The following is a 16,623-nucleotide window of genomic DNA, read 5'->3' on the forward strand; positions in this document are numbered from 1 at the left end:
TGATGTGTGTGTGTGTGTGTGTGTGTGTGTGTGTGTGTGTGTGTGTGTGTATGCGCGCGTGCGTGTTATGTTTGCATGTTTGTCTGCATCTGTGTAATGGCCTCAGTCTTTAGCCTCAGTCCCAGTAATTATGCACAGTGTTTACATCAGACTTCCCAACACACACACACACACACACACACACACACACACACACACACCCTGATGCATCCACGCTGTCAGAAAATGCTCAGTAGTTACAAAAACAGTGTTGTAGAGCCAATCATCCAGCAAATGACCTCAAAATTCTACTAATCACAGGACTGACATCTCATTAACACTTAACTGTGTCTCTCTGTTAAAGCTTGCTGGGTTAAGTCTATTATTGCAGGGTGCTGGCTGTGCAGCATAGATGGAGATTACAGAGATAAGACCTTAATGCCCTCAGACACCTTCAATGTCTAAACCCCCTCCTCCTCCTCCTCCTCAACCCCCGCTGTCCCCTCCATCAGAGACTCCTCTCAGTTCGTCCACTCTCTCTCTGGACTCTTGAAGACATACTGACCCACCAACCTGCTGCCATGAAGACTGCTCTTGCCCTGCTGCTGTTAGTCTCTCTGGCCTGCCACAGTAAGTTTCTACAACACTGATACCAAAACTGGATTTGGGGGGTGGGGGGGGGGGGGAAGAGAGCAGTAGGGGGGGAGGATTTTATTGATTAGCAGCTGGCAGAGTAACTGTAGATGGGTTATAGAAGCACAGGTGATCCAGGAGCTTGAGGCCTGCACAGTTTGGGACATTTCCCACATAAATCGGTCACAGATTTAAATCTGCAAGGTTCCAATGATGTGCATGTCAACTGAGTCAGAATTAAATTTAGCCTGTATAAATCGGACAGCAATGTACGGATCTCTAGTGTACGCTTGGGAGAGTGTTCATGCACGGTAGAGTGAAGCGACCGATAAAAACACATGGTTGTGTGTGTGCATGTTTACACTCGCCTGTGAATATACATGCTTAGTCTCAAGTCAGGTGTTCTCTCCTGTTCTGTCTGTAAAGGCCACGCCCTCAAATGTCACACATGCGTGGCGTCCAATGATGACGACTGCAACCGACAGGGCTCCACCTCCTGTCCTCAGTACGCTGATGCCTGCTCCACCATCACAGGACCCAGTGAGTAAACACCCACAAACACAAACACAAGGCCATGAAAACTTGCAACACAAGTATGGTGTAGTCGAATACAGTTGTGTAAATGCCTCACTAGAGGTCAGCACATCCCTGGCACATCTCTGCCTGTGTGAGGTAGGAGTTTAAGGAAGTTGGTAGGGCTTAAAATAGTGTTGTTTCCATTGAGTGAAGGTCAGTATTAAAACCCATAATACAGCAGCGGAAGTATTTCTGTACAATAGTTTCATGCTTTGCAGATACACGGCCTATTCCTTATTCTGTCAATGTTGTCTTATTCTGTTTGCTTATGTATATGTGTGTGTGTGTGTGTGTGTGTGAGAGAGAGTGTGTGTGTGTGTGTGTGTGTGTGTGTGTGTGTGTGTGTGTGAGAGTGTGTGATCACAAAGCCTCTGCCTCTTCATCCTCTCATCATTTGAGGTTGCTGGATGTTATCCCAGCAGTTTACAATAACCACAGACTTCTCTGTGCCTATCAGTGTGTGTGCGTGCGTGTGAGTGTGTGTGTGTGTGTGTGTGTGTACGTGTGGGAGTTTGGGGGGAGAGTTCAACGGGTTGACAGCGTCATACCAAATGAACACAAGCAGTCAGTCTGCAAACACTTCAAAGCAATCGGCCATCCTCACACGTCCCTGTGTGTCCCGCTCTCTTTCAGACACCGTGATGAAGTCCTGCACGTACAAGGCTTTCTGCGACAAGGCTAATGGCGGCAGCTCTGGAGCAAAGATGGTGTGTTGCTTCGGTGACGACTGCAACGGGCCCCACAGGAGCCACAGCCACGGGGATCACCACCACAACAGTGCAGGGGCTCTCTCCTCCAGCCCCCTCCTGCTCATCACAGCCCTGTTGTTGCGTTTGGCCTCCAATCAGCTCTAAACTCTTCCAGCTCTTCTTCTTCAATTGTTATGTTATCAACCCATCTGTCCATCCACCCTTTTTAAATCCAAGTTTTAAAAAAAAAAAAAAGGATTTGAGCTGTAGAGAGTTTCATGTGTTTTGAGATTGTGGTGAACACAAAAAAGTGTTTCTGATGCGGTGGTGCATTCAAGGAGCATGGTCTGTCCTGTAAATACCAGCTGCATTTCAGCAGCTTCCATTTTTTTTTTTTAATTATTATTAAAAACCTGAATAATAACTTCATTATCTACAGTGCTATGTTAACTTTCAGATGTAACGCTATGAACCCGAGAACATTTGTAGTGAATAAATGTGTACAAAGTGAAGTGCACCCACTCACAGCTCTGGCCTGGCTGGTGGGACTTGGGTGTGATTTTGGTAGGTGTTTGGGTTCTTCAGTGGGTAGCTAGTGCACAGCTTGCTTGACACCAATAGAACCACATTATTCACTTGTGTTGTTGCCGAGGTAACCCCAAGCTAAGTCTTTTAACAGCACAATCAGCTCAGGAAAAAATTAAAAAAAAACGTTTGTAAGAACATGTTTAGTGCTTGAATTGTTAATTTTTTTGTGCATGCAAGCTTGTCTGAATAAAGATACAATCACACCTTTATTTTTATCTGTGTACGGTGTCTGATTCTACGTGAGTAAGATGACTGTGGTTTGGCATTTGATATCCTACACTTGACTTTTAAAAGCCAGAGAAAAGAAATGTGAGTTTATGGGCAGGTCCCTGGTATGAAAGGATACCTGCAGATGCATGCTTACCCTGGAGAAAACAGTCTGATAGTTGGTGATTTTCAGCACAAACAGGAGGGAGTGGGGGTGGGGTGTCTGTGGAAACTTCAAGACTTCCTTCTGCAACCGTGTAACTGTGTAAGTCCTGTGCAGTCGCCACAGGATATGAAATCAGTGAGGTAGGTCTCCATCCTCAGGCAGGTCATATGATGGGCAACCACTTCCTTTTTAACAGCAGGACATATGTTTTTTTATCAAAAGAGAGAAAACAGAATAAATGCTGACATTTCTTACATCAGCGTTTATAAATGCGACATGTATGAAAACTCTAAATCCCAGACTCTTGACGAGACATAAAGTGTTGAAACCAGGAGGTCAGGTCAGTTCATCCTCCTAGCTCTCTTTCTGTCTTTCTGTCTGTGTTTCATCACAGGACTCAAACTGCGATCACCTTTGTGTAACAATGGAGAAACGGTGAAGCAATACCGTAGGATACTGTCTGAGGTGATTCAACAGATTTCACGGGGACATATTTTTATCTTTACACCAAAACATTTGACTGATGTCGAAGTTGCTACTTTGCAGATTAAGATTTGACATGAAAACACAAGATAAGCTCAAAGATATGATGCCTTGCTGGAGTTTAACCTATGATATAGTCAAGACAAGTGCCGCCTGGATCACCTACAATGTTAAATCACATATTTCAACCTGCTTCTGCATCAGTTGTAACGCCTGGATTTCCTCCAACAGCTCTGAGTGACAACCCTAAACCACTTCATACTCTGTTTCACACCCTGCTTGCTCACCAAGTAGTCTCGTTATGACGTCTGTTCCTTAATACTGAACATTTCTCTCGTATTTTTTTTTTCTCTCTGATAGTGAACTGCAACTGAAATATATATGAGCTCCGGTGAATAGCTGTGGTTGGAGGTGTTGCTTCACTGTATTTATCATGGTTGAAACTGCAAGGTAACCTGTTACACATTAAAACTGAACCCAACAATCCCAAACAATCCTTTGACCTAAGCTGCAGAGCACAACGCTGCTCAGGCCATGACTGTTGGTTTGTAACCCGACAAGTGACCGACAGCGATGTCATTTATATGTAAATATGATGTATTTAAAATGGCACTGAGCAAATGAATGCAAAATTATGCATTTGTAAGACTGCAAATAATAACATCTGCAGCTCATTTATGAAATATTTTTTTACTTTAAGCATGTTTGCATAATGCTATTCTTAATTGCACAATAAGAAGACAAGCAGCTACATACAGTATAATACTTGCCATTTTTAAGTTGAACCAACTTTATAAAATGAAGTAAACACAACTACATATTAAGTAAACTTAACAAGTGGAAATGAAGTCAACATAAGTTATGACTAATAGTTATATTTACTTTGTTTTTTTCAAGGCAATCGGTTTCATAGATAACGTCAACTTGTCACATTTTACAGTGAAGAGCCTCACCCTCCTGCACTTCTCACATTAGAAAGTATCTCTTTAGGTACAATTGTGAAGCTGTAACTATCACTGAGGCATAAAACTACACAAATTAAAATAAAAAGAGCTTAGCTTATTTACCATTTCACTCCACCATAAACACCCGACAGTGCAGAGAGAGCTTGAAATGCTCCGGAAATTTAGTTTGTTAGAGGCAAAAATGTTTAAGTGAGGTGAGGTTGGGGGATTTCAGACTCATGACCTCAGTGTTTCTGACATCGTGGCTACAGCCCTGCTGAAGGATGTCCATTGGAGAACGGGAAGTACTTCAAACTCTTGCACCTGTCAAACACCCACTCACCTCCCATGACAGGTGTATGAATTGCTCTATTGTTCACTGGGTCCTCACGCCTTAAAGGGCTGGTTAAGGGGTTGAGACTTGGTTTTAAGGTTCAGGTTAGACTTGGGTTTAGTTTTAGGGTGAGGTATTTATTTGTGATGGTTAAGATTAGCGTAAGGGGCTAGGGAGAGCATCATGCCACAGAGAGGGAGTGTTCTCACAACTTATGTAACAAAGCAGCTCTCAGTGAAAGTGTGTATGCGTGAGTGTGTGTGTGTGTGTGTGTGTGTGTGTGTGTGTGACCCATTTCTCAAGTTACCACCTGAGAGGAGGCGAGATAACATACACATCGCATGCAGTTGCAGGAAGACAAAACAGTGCAAACTTTTTTATTTTCTGGCAAAGCCTCGGTAAGGGGAGTCACACAAAATACCGACAAGATGCCAAAGTTGCACCACTAAAGCTGTTGAAATTACAATACGTGAGGTTAGAAGGGCAGTTAAGCCTGTTGAGCTCGGTTTAGTTCCTCATTATGTGAACGCATCAGCAGCACAGGAGGAGGAGGAGGAGGAGGAGGAGGAGGACCCGGCCGGAGCTGAGAGGACGCATAGATCACATCCGGGGCTGGTTTATTCTAATAACGAAACGTCCTACCCGGAAAAAAAGACAAGTCTTCTGCAATCCGACCACACAAACAAATAGACGAAAGTGTGACAGGCCGATGCACGCCGGCTTCGTAAAAGTCCGCTGTTTGTAAAAGTTGTTAAAAAACTTTTTTCTACCATGCTCGTATTTACCAAACTCGCGTCTCTCCTCTCCGCTTCGTAGCCGTGCGGGGCGCTGGCTGTGGCGTACACTGACTCTCCACAGCGGGTAAGTAGTCCGTCGACAGTGTGTGTGTGTGTGTGTGTGTGTGTGTGTGTGTGTGTGTGTGTGTGTGTGTGTGTGTGTGTGTGTGTGTGTGTGTGTGTGTGTGTGTGTGTGTGTGTGTGCAGATGGTACAGTAGCCCACAGTAGGTGTGGCAGGCCGTTCGTCGGTGAGTCAGGGCAGGTCATCTGAGCTGACCATATGTAACGTCTGTCAGGTGTCCCTGAGTAACTCAACACATCTCAGCTTTTTCATTACAGGCTCATAATCACGTTGTACATGCTCGTCAATGACCATTAAATGTCGTTCAGTGGCGTGAAGCTTGTGTTTGAGCTGCTGCTGCTGAAGAAAGAAAGTGACCAAGCTGCATCTACCAAATATTTTTGTAATCGATTAATCGTTTGGTCCATAAAATGTCAGACAGTAGGCTACTGGAAAAATGCCTGTCACAACTTCCCAGAGCCCAAGTAACGTCATCAGACTGCTTTCTTTTGTCCAATCAACAGCCCAAAACCCAAATATATTCACAGTTTTGAGGTATTGTATTTAAGTAAAAACCTTTTATATACCATATTTTAGTGGAAGATATTGTAGGGTTAGGGTTAGTAGTAGCTACTTTTTACCCCACTATATGTATTTTACATGCATGTTATTTTTCAAATTAACATTTTACATTAAAAACATGTGATGAGTTTGGGAGCTGTAGGAAACTTTTTAGGGTGGGGACAGTGGCTGAAGGATGTGGTTCACTTTGTAAAAAAGCAGCTGGTCCCCAGCTTTATTTGAATTCTTTCAACTGTAACATCCTCCGACCCTAATATATCAAACTAATAAAACAGGGTTGAACTGATAAATCATAGAAGAAATTTCACATTAGAAGTTTCCAGCCACTCTACTTTTGAATGAAGAGCTGCCAATTGAACGGTTATTACCACAATCAGTGACTAGTAGCAAAGGATGAACTAAGAATATAAAACATTTGGGCTGAAAGGAACTTTACAGACCCTCTTCTTCTCTTCCACAAATGTCAGACTTCCCTCCTTTTAGGAAAGGAAAAAAAAACATAACCCCTTTTTTGACCCCTCCTTCCTCCCTAAAAATTTTAACACAGTCCCTAAAAAAATACGAGGCGCTTACATGTTAATGTATCACTAATAAATATTATTAGAAACTGCTGGGATATATTATTATTATAAATAATATTCCACCACTGTCAGCCAAGCTTCATGACTGAGCAGCAAATAGGGAATTTGTTTGACACCATAGCTCGGAAAATGACTCAAATCATTAATTGATTATTCAATTTGATGCCAGTTCTTTTTCTGTCAAATCACCAAATCTTTTCAACTCTAAGTTAAAGTGGTGACTCCAGCGATTTTACATGTCAAAGTCAATTTCATTGTCGCAGGGAGAGTACTATTCGGCCTGTGAACACAGTTGTATAACGCCTTCACCAGATCTGGAGGGAACTTTTGTCAAACCTGGGAAAATTGAAGTGAAGTCAAGTTGCAGCAGCTGGGTTCCTCGGTTTGGTCTTGCAGGTCAAGTGTTAAGCAAAATCCTGCGTTACAAATTTGGGGGATGGAGTTTGGCAAACCAAGAGAGAGACTACAGCAGTCAGGGAAGTACAGGATTGAGAGTCTTGTGTAGGATATCTCGGCCTCAGCTGCATCGAGTTTGACTATTCCTTTGTCTTTCTGTCTGAACGTTACTGAATAGCTCTTTTAATCCTTGTATAACTGACTTCAATTAGAATCTGCTCTATCAGTTTCTGTTAATCTGAAAGGAGGCTGGACATAAATAAAGCAGATGTGTATACAGAGTGTAGGTGGGTTTCACTTCACTACCCTGGATGTGGTGAAAGAGAATATCTCTGATATCACCGCTGTGATCTATGCACTCTGTTCTGTCTTCATACATGCAAACTGTTTACATTAAGTGGTAGATTTGTGTCATCCTGTTGCATTTCAAAGCCGGATTACTTTAAGAATCTGCTAAAGTCTGAATTCTATTTATTGGTTCAGTTTTGCCAAAGATGCCAAAGCCTTTACCACTGCTTCTCCGAGGCAATGCCAAAGCCAGATGTTTTCTGATACCCTGTGTGTGTTTGTGTGAGTGTGAATGAGCGTGTGTGTGTGTGTGTGTGTGTGCGCGTGTGTGTGTGCCAGACTCAGCTTTGGTATCTGACCTGAAAAAGGCTTCTGAATGGTTTTCATCTTTGACCTATTACGATAGCAAAAGAAAATATGTTGGATGTCTGACGCATCAGAAACACAGCCCACAAATTTTTCAAAGCAGTTTCAAAATGAAGTATTTTCCTATCCATCGACTTAAACATAGTTTCACAGGAGATCCACAGCGAAAATGTCTGACGTTTGTCTGTGTTTTGTTGGGTGATGTGTGTGTGACCTTTTTCATGGAAATAATTTCCATCTCCTGAAAGGTTGTCAGCCAAGACAGTGCTTTAAAAGTATTTGCAGAGGGAGCCGTTCAGTCCTGATGATATATTTTATATGACTGTCACTTGTGTCATAATTTTTGTTCTTATTAACAAAAAAATGAATAAAATCTGTCACAGATGTGGCTTGGTTGCCATCATATCACGTTTGCAGCCTCATTACATTCAAGTCCTTTCCATAAATTCAAATATTTGGAGAAGTAAAGACCTGTGAAATGGGAAAAAGTGCAGAAACCTTGCTTTGCATTTTTTCTTCAGTGCATCTGACTGTGTGCAGTATGTCATTGTGGTTACTTCAAATTTACTCAGAAGAGATGCAAGAGAAACAACATTGGAGGGACTGAAAAGTTCCCCCAGTAACTTAAGGAGGACAAGATTATAAAATGGAGCTCTCACCACGCCAGAAGCTTTCCAACTCCCCCAAAGAATAATAAAAAAAAAGTCTTAAATTTACTGTCAGTTGTCTGCCATGGATGAAATTCTCTTGGAAAGCAAACACGATCGAAATACCGTCGGCATACCTGAGTGTCTGGGCTGAATGAATCTTGATTTTTTTTTTTTGCTGTCAATAAGTAGCTCAGTGATTCACATACATGGCATCATCTTAATGAACTCCCCACCACCCTACTCCTCCTCTCCTCTTTTTCCCTCTTCTCCCTCCCTCTCCTCTGTCTCTTCTCTGGCCAGTGGAAATGTGCGTGTGTGCAGATCTTGAGTGCAGTCTGTAATTTTTGGCTGTGGTGGAGGGCCTCAGCTCAGCCTTGGGCTTCAGGGTTTGCTGCTCAGCCTCAATCACGTCACATGAAAAACTGCTGAGTGTGAGCGGGTCTCTTTCTTCCTGTGTGTGTGTGTGTGTGTGTGTGTGCGTGTGTGCGCGTGATTGTGTGTGTTTGAACACTAAATGAAAGATGGTTTATCCTCCACATCTGTGTGTCTCTGCCTCTCCGTCTGTCTCCTGCTGTTGCTGCCTTTACATTTTGCCTCCCATTGTCCATCTCGCTTGATTCTCCGTCTTTCTGTCTGTCCATCTGTCCCAGTGATATGTGATAGCAGCAGTATGCCGTACGTGGACCGGCTGAACCGTGTTTGTGGCTTCCTGGACATCGAGGAGAAGGAGAGCAGCTGCCGCTTTCAGAGACGATACTTCATCCTCGACACACAGGGAAATGCTCTGCTGTGGTATATGGATAACCCTCAGGTGCTCCACACATACATGCATGACACCACGCTTGCACAAACAGCAAAAGGAAGTGAAACTGACCAATAGAAGCCGTGTAACCTTGGACCCTGAGCCAATGACGAGTCTGTGTGTTTGTGTTTGCATGCAGAACCTGCCCAGTGGAGCCAGCTTTGTTGGCAGTCTGAAACTAACCTACATCTCTAAGGTAAACCGCTCTGTCATTTCCCTCTGCTGTGGGTTGTAGTTACATAAAGTCCTGTGTACTAACACATCTCGAGCAGGCGTTTCGAGCGGTGTGGACGCAGGAATTCGCAGAGTGCACACAAATAGAAACATGCAAATAGGCTTCACAGATACAGGAGATGTCTGGGTTATCTGCTGTTATAGTTAACGGTCACATGCGGCGCAGAGCTGAAGCAGACTTTGTGAAGTTTTCCAGATGTCACGGCGCTCGCTGAGCTAACCAGAGATAATGACATCTGGCTTCAGTGCACTGTTGTGCTGACAGCTCCTCCCTGGACACTCTTAGTCAAATAGACATCAAAGATATGAACTGTTTCTTCTCCTCTCCTCTCCTTTTGTCTCCTCTTCTTTCTATTACTTTTCTCTCATTTCCTTTTGTCTCCTATCCTTATTTTTGTGACCTTTTCTCTCCCCTTCCTTTGTCTCCTCCCTTTTCTTTTTGTCTCCTCTCCTCTCCTCTCCTCTCCTCTCCTCTCAGGTGAGTGAAGCCACAGCGAAGCAAAAGCCCAAGACGGAGTTCTGTTTTGGTGAGTTTTTCAGGGAAACAGTGAGTCAGTCTCATGCAGTAGCGCACAATGGCATTAATTTTGTTTACACATGTGATACGATTATATAATGCGGTTATTGAGGATATTCATGGAAAGGATGTCTATTTCTGCAGTCATCAATGCAGTTTCCCGGCGGTACTTCCTCCAAGCCAACGATGTGACTGACATGAGGGACTGGGTGGCTGCTCTCAACAGGGCCAGCAAGATCACTGTGAGTGCAACACACACACACACACTCACACGCACACGCACACGCATGAAATTATAACCAGATGTCTTTGCCTAATGTGCAGTTAGTAGAAGGCTAAACTAACAGTCATTGATAAGGGATTTGTTTCCACCTGAGCACAGGAAGCTGCAGTTTGTGGTTGTGTAACAGAAGCCGGTTTGGCCTGGGTGGGTGCATATACCAGCGCGTTGCCTACAAATCTAAGCCTACAAACCCTCTGACACACTTGGTGAATGAGGAAATTGTGATTGTGCACAATTATGAGCAATAGCACACTCGCATTGCTGTGGCCGAGGTGTCAAAACATCATTGTATGTGTGTGTGAAAGAGCATCACATCACACATTTGCATTATATTTGTGTTTGTTCGGCAGCAGGACCGGGACATTTTTATATAACCGGCAACATGCAGATGTTTCATGACGGCAGATGACAGAGAAGAGTCTCTCTCTTTCTCTCTCACCTGCACACTGACACAGGAAGCAGCGCCGCTCACTCTCTCTTTCACTTCCCCTTCGATTGGAGGGCTACTTTGCCGCCTTCTCTGAGCTTGCTTAGCCTCAATGAAACTGTGTGAAAGCACTTTCTAAAGCAGAGTGGACATGATGTCAATGCAGGAATAAAAGTAAAACACTGACTCATGGATTTCAGGCTTTTATTACCAAAAGATAAGAGTATATAAAACGCAGCTCTTCAAATGATTTGATTTATTTTTCTTCTTCAGCCACATCAGGGCGGGGTGGTTTATATTTTTGTGAGATACTTTGTGTTTGATTCACAATCAGCTGCCAGTTTACTTGCTGCATGCACGTTATAATGTCCAGTTTATGTTCAGAAGTGTTTGTCCACCCCATTTATATCAATGAGTGGAGGCTAAGTAACAGCTCTAAAACATCTCTCTGTATAATACAATACAGCACATATGAACTTTCAAGACTTGATAACAAAACATGTTCCAGCTGTTTTTGCCAAAATCGACCGTTAACTTTTCATTGTAATTTGGTGAGTGTGTGTTAACGGTAAGCGCAAGCTGGATGCTTTCATCCAGAACATTTCACAGTTGTTCTGCTGCAGCACAGGGACTCCCAGTGGGAATTAAACCACTAACTAATGGCCGTTAGAGCAAACGTTACCCCCAGCAGTTTTACTTTCTAATGTGAGTGTACTTAATGTTATCCTACCTTGTTGACAGGTTCCTAAAGCTGGGACTGCTCCTCCGAGGTCTGATGTGACCGCAGTGATCAGTGACACTCAGGGGGGGAAGAAACAGAAGGCCTACAAGACTGAGATCATAGGCGGTGTGGTGGTGCACACTCTTATCCAGGTAAAGTAGAGGAAGCTAAAACCAGTGTGGTTACAATAATGACAATGTCAGCGGTGACTGATTTTTTTATTTTTTTTTTTTATCTGACTGTGGAATTAAATTTTTACCAAAGCTAAAATAGCTTCCACCGTGCTTAAGTGTAAGCTGAGCTATCTGAAGACAGTGACTGTTATAATGGTAATGAAGATGGTTATGATGAAATGTTTCAGAATGAGAGTGAAGAGACAGAAGGAAGAGAGAGGAAGGGCAACAGGCCGGGCGTGCTGAGATGTGGTTACTGTGTGAAACAGGGGAATGTGGTGAGTACCCAGCTACTTAGAACTGATTAACTCTGTGTTTGAATAAAAAAAGATCTATGTGGAATCTGTAATGTGGCGTGTTTTCCAGAGAAAAAGCTGGAAGAGGCGGTTTTTCACGCTGGATGACAACACAGTCAGTTACTACAAGTCTGAGATGGTGAGGAGCCAGACTTTTTTTTATTTTTTTATTTCCTGTCTCTTTTTGTGTGACTGCGGTCTTTGTCTGGCCATGTCTGAATTGTGCTTATGTTTGTCGCAGGATAAGGAGCCTCTCCGAGCTATTCCACTGAGAGACATTCAGAAGGTCCATGAATGTCTCGTCAAGTCGGGGTGAGTCAAATGTGAATCACTGAGTCAAATTGTCCCACAATTTTACCTTCTCTCCATCAGGTTATTTATCTGATATGGATGTAAAGAAATGCAAATACATGATTTGTATATGAGGAGATAGCGCACAGGCACAAACAGCATCTGAACTGTTGCAGTTGAATCAAATAGACTATAGGCTAAAACATGGAGAGGCCTGGCGCTGTGCGCACTTTGACAGTAGAAGGGAAAATGACAAGCTGAAGTTAGGGACCATTTTAAAAGTGCATGCAAAAAGGCCAAGAAAGTTTTTCAGACTTTTGTCAATAGCTTTGCTTTCATAGACACTAGAAACATCAACCTTTGGATACAAAAATATCCCATAAACTATTTCAGCTTTTTTTTTTTTTTTTTTGACACTTCAGACCACTTTATGTTAATCTGAGCCTCTTCCTATTATATACACAACCTCGATTTTTTTTTAAAGAGATATGATGCAATACAACCCAGTGCAATTCAGACTTGTATTTTACCACTATAATAAATCTTTCCTTCTGTTTCTGTTATTCGTTTCCTCCTGGACCATTAGAAGCAACACAGCTTTTACTCAGACAGTTTGGACTTACTTTTCTTTTTTTTTTTTTTGCAATGTGCATTTCAAATACAAATCATGCTTTATTTTTTGAACACCAGCCACATTCAGGATAAATCCAAGTAAAATAATATTGAGATAAACAGATAACGATAGTAGCTTTGCAATACACTTGCACTATCTTATAGCCCTCCCTTTAGACACTGTATGTTTCAGCAGGATAATTTTTCACTTTCAGGGATCTCCTGCTGCGAGACAACCTGTTTGAAATCATCACCAGCTCCCGAACTTTCTACATTCAGGTAAAATCTCTTTCACCTGTTCATCTGAACCCTAATTCATCACATGCTTTTCAAATCTGTGTGTGTAACGCAGACTTAATGAACACGGAAAGTCAGCAGTCCCAGGTGTATCTGATCTGATGTTTTGACTTGTTTTCTCTAAATGCTCTGCTGCTGATGTGTGGCAAGAAAAGTTTGTTTTTGTGAAATGGGTACAGCCATCTGTTACCATAACAACAATAACATCCTGTTCCTTCCCCTGGGAGAACAGCTGATGGAGACGGCGAGGGTCTGATCAGATGGGAAGTGCGAAAGAGAGAGAGAGAGAGAGAGAGGCTGCATGTGCTAGCACTTTTATTTTTATCTGTGCAAGAAAAAAAGGAAGCATGACAAACATTTAAACTAAATAAAAAACACAACACATAAACAAAAATAAGTTGAACAGAGATTATTATCACAGTGGAAGTGCAGACACCAAAATAAAAAATCACATTACAAATTAAAATTAGAGCCCGTTATTAATATTGATAGTTGTGAGTTTGAAAAGCCTGATAGCGATATATCAATAATAATAATAATCATGTTAATAATAAAAACTAGGGTTTTCTTTAATGTCCCTGCTAAACACGGTAACAAATGAAATGAAATGCCCACGACAGTTTATAAAAACCAAAGCTGCGGAAAATCAAAAGGATGTAATTTTATGCCTTGCCTAAATGCCTCTCTGCTCCCCCTCAGCGCCAACAGTGTGCAACACTAGCTTAGAAATGGAGTCTGCTAATGTCAGCAAACACAAATACCACATAAGCAAAAAACTGAAGATGTAAATTTTTTTAAATGGGTCACAAATACACACTTTAAGATTTTAAAGAAGGCTACATCATATCCGAAGACAACTGGGCACTGTAGGTTTTGGCAAACCTTACTCAAATGGGAGAAAAAAGTGCATATGTTGCGGACTGTTTTTAGTGGGGGATTAATACAAAATTTCTCAAAAAGTATTTGTGGCTGCAGAACAGACTACACAGGAGTCAAAATAAACCAAACTGCCCGTGTCATGAAGGATTCTTGTTTCGGATTCAGTTTCGCTCATTCATGTGTTTTTACTTGTTTTTAGACACAACAATGGAGGTACTGTATCTGGCTCAGACGAATAGTCTGGATGTTGATCTTTCATGAGATTTGTTGACAGATAAAAAAAATATAGAGTTCCTCCAGGCTTAAACTTTAAAATAAGATTAGCAGCTATTAGAAAATATGAAAACAGGGCAAACTAGTTCAATGGCTGGTGTGAAAATGACTGCAGATGTTCTGATCTGCAACGATTCATCTTCTGGTCACTTTTCTCTGCAGACAGACTCTCCAGAGGAGATGCATGGTTGGATCAGGGACATTGAGATGAAGATTCAGGAGTTCAGATGTCCCCCTAAGGTAACTCTTTTGTCTCTCCCCTCTCTTCTGAGGAAAGAAACAGTGAAACTCTTGATTCTGACTAATAAAGATGCTGTTTTTTGTCTCTCTTATTGCAGGGATTTTCATTTAAACGTGCGTCTTCTCTCTACCGAAGTCACAATGCCTCCTCTGCATCTCGTGGTCAACAGAGTGATGACCGCAGGCCTCCACTTGTCAAGTCCTGCTCTGTGGCGCCAGGCTGGCAGCCATGGACGCCTGTCCCGCTGAGTGAGCCCTCCATCATGGACGCAGAGGATGAAGACAGCACTTTCAGCTCCATACCCACCTTGCCTTCTCTTTCTTCCTCCTCCACCTCTTCCTCCACCTCCTCCTCCTCAAACTCCCTCTCTACCCCAACCCCTTGCCCCAGCGTGAATCCCCCACCTTCGACCAGCGGACTGGGGATCCTCACAGCATCAGGAGACGTGGCCAGCGGGCGTCGGAGGCACCGCTCTCAGCCTCAGTCTCACACCAGCTGCAACTTCCCCTACAGCTTGGATGACGACGGCATCCGCACCACAGACGTCTAGTTCAGTGAAGTCTGTCCAGACTCCTGTGTGGACTAAAGTGTTGGTACCTGCTTTAAAATGAATGTGACTGGTAATAATAGTATTCCCTGCTAATGAAGTGACACTGTGACCATCTGCCTCAATGCCATGACATGAGATTGGGATTGGGGCCCCCTGCTGGTTTTGTAGCTGCATTGCAGACGAAGGATCACCCAGCTGGAAGGAGACCAAGAGGAGCAATGTTTGTTGTTCACAGGACTGTGAAAAGGTATGATGGAGTGTTTTTTAGTGCAACTTCCTCTGAAAACTTGAATAATCTTGTTGTTAGTTGTTCTTGCGGACTTACAAATTATGGCACATGCTTTCAATCTGTTGCACTTGGCTCCTATTAGACATGTATGACTGTCTCCGGGATCGTGTTCTCACCCCTGCTGTAAGTATTCACAAAGAAGTGTTGAAAGGCATTTTAACACGTTGCTATCCATATGTTTTATATTCAAGCTTATGTTCACAAAACACTTAAAGATAATTTGGACAAAGTTATTTTCCTTTTGAGCCGAGCAGTGTTTTTTGTTCCTTGTTTCTTCCTGAGACACACATTATATGAAAAGCCTCACATCTACTTACCTTCCTTAATAATTAACAAGCATTTATTACTACAATGTAATCAGGTGTCTGGGGGAAAGTATCCTGTAGGTCTCATAAAAAAGGTACCTGCACTCACTTGCCAACTGACTCTGTATCTGTGTAGACAGAGAAGATGGAGTCAGCAGCAGCTTGTATGTGTTCGCACTATGTTTTAAACTTTCTAATGTTTTAATACTTGGCTTAAAGATCAATCATCAGGAAACTGTGACTCCTCTTTTAGCTTGTAACGTGGTACCATAACAGCACGGCAGTGTTTTCCATGGTACTTGTTGTAGAATGTACTTCCTATATCAAAGTACGGCTGGTCAACTGGTTGACAGCTTTGTAAATGTGATTTTCTTATTGCAGCATTATGTGGTTAGAATGTGCCACTACTTTTGGTAATTTAATTGAAATTCCGCACTTTGCTTTTCTCATTTTTACTTGTGTTTTTAAGATTTTTGTCACAGCTTTCACAGCAGTTATCTTAGCTTCCTCTGAGACGATGCCTCAGATACTTCGTGTTGTTACACCGGCAGTCGCAGCCCTTCTCAGGTTCACCTCAAGACTTTATTGATGTGGTACCATGTTCCATTCCTCTTTCCGTTTTCTGAATCTGTGTGTACTTGTCTGCCTGCGTATATTGTTAATTTTCCTTCTTGTACATTAAATGATGCTTTGTATTCCTCTTGTTTGGGCTGTTTTTTAACACCTTTGAAGTTTATGGGTTGTTTCAGACTTTTCACACTCTCGCCATCTAGTGGCAAGTGTGTCAATCCCCATTTTACCCCAAAGACATCACAAAGAAACTTGGAAGAGTTTTCTAATTTACCTCATGATAGAAGGGATGACATTAAGACTTTTAACTTTTATCTTTGTTTTCTCTCTAAAGGGCAAACATGTCCAACTGCCAGGCATGCAGTGGGTCAGGGCCAGCGCATTTGCCCTTTAACACTGTCACCTTAAACACATGCAGACCACGTAGATACAAAAATAAGAATGCACACACATGCCAATCGAGTGCCCAGAGGCTGTGTTAAGTGAAGTGTTTCACACGTCCAGTGCAAAGGTCCATTAGGTAAAATGCCTAAAACGATGTCCTGACCTACGTCCACTTCCCT

General features: G+C 42.5%; 2 protein-coding genes across 2 annotated transcripts; both read left to right on the forward strand.

Moving 5' to 3' along the window:
• The first annotated feature begins 226 nt into the window (after positions 1-226).
• On the forward strand, positions 227-2,663 carry si:ch211-113d22.2 (uncharacterized). Its single transcript, XM_056376899.1, has 3 exons — positions 227-609; positions 1,039-1,152; positions 1,822-2,663. Exons 1-3 carry the CDS (start codon positions 561-563, stop codon positions 2,040-2,042), a joined length of 384 nt encoding a protein of 127 aa, XP_056232874.1. The 5' UTR covers positions 227-560; the 3' UTR covers positions 2,043-2,663.
• A 2,509-nt stretch (positions 2,664-5,172) lies between these two features.
• On the forward strand, positions 5,173-16,185 carry plekha2 (pleckstrin homology domain containing A2). The gene is made up of 12 exons (XM_056377091.1): positions 5,173-5,460; positions 8,951-9,111; positions 9,242-9,298; positions 9,815-9,863; positions 9,998-10,095; positions 11,305-11,436; positions 11,646-11,735; positions 11,824-11,892; positions 11,995-12,065; positions 12,872-12,935; positions 14,268-14,345; positions 14,444-16,185. Exons 2-12 carry the CDS (start codon positions 8,971-8,973, stop codon positions 14,894-14,896), a joined length of 1,302 nt encoding a protein of 433 aa, XP_056233066.1. The 5' UTR covers positions 5,173-5,460; positions 8,951-8,970; the 3' UTR covers positions 14,897-16,185.
• The last annotated feature ends 438 nt before the right edge of the window (positions 16,186-16,623 follow it).

The sequence above is a fragment of the Seriola aureovittata genome, chromosome 5 (assembly GCF_021018895.1).
Source record: "Seriola aureovittata isolate HTS-2021-v1 ecotype China chromosome 5, ASM2101889v1, whole genome shotgun sequence".
NCBI lineage: Eukaryota > Metazoa > Chordata > Actinopteri > Carangiformes > Carangidae > Seriola > Seriola aureovittata.

Bases quoted from the DNA above. Each gene is read 5' to 3' on its own strand.
- si:ch211-113d22.2 (XM_056376899.1), top strand. From the start codon at position 561: ATGAAGACTGCTCTTGCCCTGCTGCTGTTAGTCTCTCTGGCCTGCCAC. The intron at 610-1,038 runs GTAAGTTTCTAC...CTGTCTGTAAAG, and splicing joins AGTCTCTCTGGCCTGCCACA to GCCACGCCCTCAAATGTCAC. The intron at 1,153-1,821 runs GTGAGTAAACAC...GCTCTCTTTCAG, and splicing joins CTCCACCATCACAGGACCCA to ACACCGTGATGAAGTCCTGC.
- plekha2 (XM_056377091.1), top strand. From the start codon at position 8,971: ATGCCGTACGTGGACCGGCTGAACCGTGTTTGTGGCTTCCTGGACATC. The intron at 11,736-11,823 runs GTGAGTACCCAG...CGTGTTTTCCAG, and splicing joins GTGTGAAACAGGGGAATGTG to AGAAAAAGCTGGAAGAGGCG. The intron at 12,936-14,267 runs GTAAAATCTCTT...TTTTCTCTGCAG, and splicing joins CCCGAACTTTCTACATTCAG to ACAGACTCTCCAGAGGAGAT.